At 38.8% G+C, this 5941-nt stretch overlaps 1 protein-coding gene across 1 annotated transcript; it reads right to left on the reverse strand.

Annotated features, from left to right (window-relative positions):
• Positions 1 to 538: 538 nt before the first annotated feature.
• On the reverse strand, positions 539 to 5710 carry LOC137646015 (uncharacterized). The gene is made up of 2 exons (XM_068379145.1): positions 3480 to 5710; positions 539 to 3125 (listed from the first exon to the last, which is right to left on the reverse strand). The coding sequence occupies exons 1-2, from the start codon at positions 5700 to 5702 to the stop codon at positions 966 to 968; spliced, it is 4383 nt and encodes a 1460-aa protein (XP_068235246.1). The 5' UTR covers positions 5703 to 5710; the 3' UTR covers positions 539 to 965.
• Between the last annotated feature and the right edge of the window lie 231 nt (positions 5711 to 5941).

Here is a 5941-nt window from a genome sequence, read left to right on the forward strand (position 1 = left end):
TTCTTTTGAGCTTCTGGTGGCAGGGCTGGAAGTGACCTGGCCTTTCATTTGAAGGGGCTAGGGTTCGATCTCAGTATGAGGAAGAAATTTATTTCCATTTGAGCACAATATTGTGTTGATATTCATCCGTGTTGACTCATTAGGGGTAATTCGAATTAAATGCTATCAATTGTGTCACGTGGTGGGCCGGGAAGTCGGGGAAGACTCGGTGGTAAGAGACCGATGTCTCGTCAGGTATAACCTGAATTGCAATTAGCAGTTGGGTTCTGACTTCTATTGAGCCTATGGTAGAATGGTTGGAAATGACCTGGCTTTTCATTTGAAGGGGCTAGAGTTCTATCTAGTATGATCTAGATATATATATATATATATATATATATATATATATATATATATATATATTATTATGTGACGAACCACTGTGCAAACAATTACCCCTTTACAATGGGCGGTAGTTCTCTTCACACAACAAAATAGAAGTCATATGGGTAGACTTCCAAATTCACTTGTTTCTTATTACGAGTGTATAAGATTGTTGATTATGATCAAATGTATCTTCTTAAAGCTGGTTGCAGACAACAGAAGCACCAATAGCAGGATAATTGGAGGACAGGAACAATAAACTATGTTATAAACAAAACTTTAATCTTACGTTAAACAAAACAATGAAAAAGCACTTCAAAAAAACAATAATAAGCAATGCAAAGTGAATGGGTGAGTAAGGTAGATGAATCTCGTGGTGAGAACAATGTATTCTAACAAAACAATAAATTTGGGGTTACCTTATAACATGTAAGGTAAGAAAACAGGGATGATTTACAGCAGGAAGGGGAGTGTAAACAAAAGATAATGAGACGAATGGAATGAAGATGGCGCTGAAATAAGGTGATGTATTTACAAAGAAAATGGAAAAATAAACTTTAGACAAATCAGATATGTTAGCATATGTACAACATATGGGGATATCACAGTCTCCCCTTGTTTTTGTTTTTTTCCATTTCCCGAGGATCAACCAAGGTTATCCTTGATAATGAGTCTGCCACAATGTTTTCTCGTCCTGATATGGCGATTACTTGGATATTATGTGCAGATAGTATGTATGACCATCTTAAAAGTTTAGGGTTGAGAGTAGTGGACCTATGGATATGCGACAGAGGAGAGTGGTCGCTGTAGACGTAGATCGTGTCTTGTCCATCAACATAAATCTCGTATCTCTGGATGGTAGCTACGATGGCGAATAGTTCTTTCTCCACAGTGGGCCAATTTAGTTGGGAACCCATAAATCGTCCACTGGAATAAGAGACTGGTAACAGATCAGCTAGTGGGGGCAGGTTTCCTGTTATGGTTGTTATTGGAGTAGGATGCTGTAACAAAATGCCCCCATATCCAAGATCACTAGCGTCTGTTTGGAGATAGAATGGTTTGGTGAGGTTAGGTGCCATTAATATAGGAGGAGATGACAAGTAAGTTTTTAGCTGGTTAAATATTTGATCATGTTGTTGGCTCCAAGAAAAATTTACTTTTGAAGAAGTTAAAGCAAATAGTGGTCCTGTGAATGGTGAGAAATTTGGACTGAACTTAGAGTAATATCCTACCATACCTAGAAATCTTTTTAATTCCTGTTTGGTAGTTGGAACAGGATAAGAAGTTATGGCACTAATATTTGCATCATGGGGTAATACTTTACCACTGCCGACTCGATGACCAAGGTAAGATACCTGACCTTTGCAAAAATTACTTTTTGCTAAGTTGATCGTTAATCCATGTTGTTTCAACCTTGAGAAAACTTCTTTTATCTTTTGAATATGGTTTACCCAGGTGTCAGAGGCAATAATGATGTCATCTAAATATACAAATACTTTTTCCAAGTCCTGTAAAATTAAAGACATTACTCTTTGGAAGGTGGCAGGTGCGTTGGCTAATCCGAATGGCATTACATTATAACTAAATAGTCCAAATGGAGTGATAAATGAAGAAATTTCCTTTGCCGTTTCTGTTAATTTAATTTGGTAATAACCCTTCAGCAAATCTATTTGGGTTAAGTAGGTTGAATTACTTACTTGGTCAATGATATCTTGTATTCTTGGTAGAGGATACGAATCTTTAATTGTTAAATTATTAATTTTCCTGTAATCGGTACAAAGACGAAATTTTCCATTTTTCTTTCCTACTAGGAGACATGGGGAAGCCCATGGTGACGCACTGGGTTCTGCCAATCCTTCTCTTATCAAGTAGCTCACTTCTTCTTTCATGATACCCAATTTCTTCTGTGATGTTCGATAGAAAGCTTGTTTAATGGGTGCAGCACCTGGTTGTAGTTTGATGTCATGATCTAGCATGGTGCATCTGCCTGGTTTATCTGAAGTTATACTAGGAAATTCATGGAATAAAGCTACTAAAGATTTACATTTTGATGCATATAAGGGTTGTAGATAGTCTGATAAGTTTTCCAAGATCTTCGAGTTTTGAGAATCCTGCCAAGATGCAGTTATTGGATCATCTGTAAATTGATCCATAGGACAATCTATGTATGGTATGGCACTAGTAATCATTACCGTTTTACTTTCAGCTGTTGAGGGAGACAAATAGGCCTTTAAGAGGTTTATGTGGACTAATTGAGTAGACTTACGCTTATCTGGAGTGGCGATTATATAGTTGGTTGGCGAGATACGGTGAGTGATGGTATATGGTCCCTGGTATTTCTCTCGTAGGGGAGAGCTTGCAATCGGATGGTATAGCAGCACTGCATCTCCTACTTTGAAACTTCTGGTTTTAGCCTTTTTATCATAGTTAATCTTCATCTTCTCTTGAGCTGTTATCAAGTTAGTTTTGGCAATGGAGTGAAGATCTGAAAGTTTCTTGTTGAGTTCTGAAATATATTGGGAAAGAGGTACCTCATTATCTCCCAACTTCAGGATGCGTTCTTTGACTGAACTGAGGATAGTTCGTGGCCGTCGACCGAAGAGTAGTTCAAAAGGTGACATACCAGTAGACTGGTTTCGAACTCCTCGTATGATGTACATGATCAGTTCCAAATCGCAATCCCACTCGTTACCTGAACTATGGATGTATTTCCGGAGAAGATTTTTAATGGTCTGGTGAGTGCGTTCTAATGCTCCATTGGTCTGTGGATGGTAAGCTGAGGATGAGACTTGGGTTATATGGTAATTTTTCATAGCTGTTTTAAAAGCATGACTCATGAAATTGGTTCCTTGATCACATTGTAGTTCAGTTGGAAATCCTACAACAGTAAATATGGACACTAGTGACTTTAGGATGTTCTTGGCTGAAATGTTTCTTAAAGGTACTGCAAATGGATAACGGGTAGTTGGGCATAAGGCCGTAAGCAAGTATTCATGTCCCCTTTTTGTCTTAGGCAAAGGGCCTACACAATCTACTATGATCTTACTGAAAGGTTCTTTAGGCACAAGTATAGGTTTTAATGGTGCAACTGGTACTTTCACATTAGGACTACTTACTTTTTGACATGTTGTACATGTTTTTACGTACTCTTTAATGTCATTCTTCATGTTTGGCCAATAAAAGTCTTGACTGATGCATTCATATGTTTTAGTGATACCAAGATGAGAGTCAGCAGAGTGAGACAATTCTAGGATCAGAGGTCTTATATCCTTAGGAACAACTACCTGGAATAGATCCTTCCAGGTTTCTAGATGACTGTTCTTGCTGGACCTGAATTTTCTCATTAGTACATTATTATTAATATAAAAATAAGAACACTTGTTGGTATCCTTTGGTTTCACTTGGTTGAAACACTGCTGTAGAGTGACATCTTTCCTTTGTTGATAGCTAAAGGAATCAGGCTGGATCTTATATGTACTCATCAACTCGTTGAAATCCATAGGTTCAGAGACTGGCAACGGGTTTGATGATGATTCAGTAGGGGTGTCCTTTTTACTGCTTCGTGTCACTGCTAAGCATTCCTCCTGTACAACATCTGGAGATACTGCTATTAAGTTTGTTAAGACAACAGAGTTAGCTATGTCATTACCCAGGATTACATCTACATTTTTGCATGGTAACAGTTCTGGATTTACAGCTACTTCAGTAGTTCCAGAGAAATAAGGACAATGAAGGTTTACATTAATGAGAGGCAACATAGACTTACTGGTTAGGTCATTAACTGCAACATACCTGTGAGTTTCACCTTTAGGTCGTATTACTTTAGGAGAGACGATCGTTTGAGAGGATCCAGTGTCTCTGAGTATGGTTACAGGTTTACCATTTATTTTGCCTGAGCAAGTGAAGGGTGCAAACGCTTGGGACTCGTGTGATGCACAATGGAAGGTCTTTTTCTTCTCCACCTTAGGTTTTGGTTCCTGTTTGGGCAGATTCATTTGCTTAGGAGAGAATTGAGGGGGATTAGGTTTTCTCTTTAAGTATGAAGCTGCACAATGTGGATCAGGACATTCTGAAATATGATGTCCTTCTTGTTTGCAGTATGTACAAGTTTCCTTAGGTCTAGTTTCTCTATATGGGGTTTTACCTACTTTATGAATAAGAGCATAGTCATCTGCCTTTAAAGCGGCTTTCTTTGGGTCAGATTCATTCTGCTCTCTTAGATACACATTAATGCTACCTGGTATTTTCCTTAAGAACTCCTCCATTACTATTAAATCTTTCAACTGCTCAAAAGTTTTGACATCTACTTTGTCTACCCACTTCTGAAACTGTTTAATCTTTCCATTCATAAATTCTAAAAAGGTCTGCTGAACTTGCTTCTGACTATTACGAAATATTTGCCTATAACCTTCCGCAGTAATAGAATAAGCATCAAGGATTGCCTGTTTAATTATGAAATAATCATGTTCCTCTAACATAGTGGCACATACAGATAATGCTTTACCTTTAAATGAGTTCCGGATGATTAAATACCATTTGTCCTGAGGCCAATTGAGATTCTTGGCTGTGTCTTCAAACACAGAGAAGTAGTTATCAGGTTCCCGTTCTTCAAATGTGGGCAGCAATTTCTGCACCTTGCCCACATCAAAGGGTTCGGGAATTAGCTTACCTTCTTCCTTTTCTTTCAGTCTTATAAATGCCAGATCCCGTTCTGTTACTGTGGCCGCTTCTCTCTCAATCTGCAGCCTAACACGGAGAGCGTTGTTTTTCTGTTCACTTTCTTTTTCTTGTTGCTCCAAAGCAGTTGCAGCAGCTTCCGCAGCAGTTTCCACCTTTATACGTTCTAGGGAAGCAGCGGCAGCAGCCGTGCGCTCAGCAGCAGCGGCTTTCCTCTCTTCTAACTCAGCGGCGGCAGTTGCGGCTCGTTCAGCAGCAGCGGCTCTTTCTCGTTCTGTGGCAGCTTTCTCTCGTTCAACCAGAGTTGCGGCAGTTGCGGCTCTTTCAGCAGCAGCGGCTTTCCTTTCTTCTACCTCAGCGGCGGCAGTTGCGGCTCGCATCTTCATCTTTTCCAACTCCAGCTGCAGACTTAGTTTATTCAAGTCACCATTTGGATTGGTAACTGTTAGAGCTCGAACGTCAGCCAATTCTTCTTCTGGAACAATATCTTCATCTACAAGGAAGTTCAAAATATGACTGAGAATTACACATTTTACGGCAGTTGCGGGAACCTGTACATCATAATGGCGAGCTAGATTCTTTAGGTCAGTTTTTGTGGCAACTGTGAGAGATTCCACATGATCCCGTGGTGATACAATAAATTGTTGCAAGTCGAAAGGCATTTTGAATGTCGCCCGTGGCGAAAGATAAGTGCAAACTAAAATAAATATCCAAACTTCATAAGAATAAGTATAAGATCATACGATCGCAAAATAACAATCTTTCGATCACAGAAATACAAAATAGCTATCACAAAATTACAAAATCGAGAGATCACAAAATTACAAAATTATATGATCAGATCACCTTACACAAAAATAGCTTAAATACAAAATTAAGTCTCGCGAAACTTACGATAATA

This window comes from Palaemon carinicauda, chromosome 8 (assembly GCF_036898095.1).
Source record: "Palaemon carinicauda isolate YSFRI2023 chromosome 8, ASM3689809v2, whole genome shotgun sequence".
Taxonomy (NCBI): domain Eukaryota; kingdom Metazoa; phylum Arthropoda; class Malacostraca; order Decapoda; family Palaemonidae; genus Palaemon; species Palaemon carinicauda.

Coding starts and splice junctions, on each gene's coding strand:
- LOC137646015 (XM_068379145.1), bottom strand. CDS start 5,702: ATGCCTTTCGACTTGCAACAATTTATTGTATCACCACGGGATCATGTG. Junction 3,126..3,479: donor CATGTACAACATGTCAAAAA/GTAAGTAGTCCT, acceptor TACCATCCACAG/ACCAATGGAGCATTAGAACG.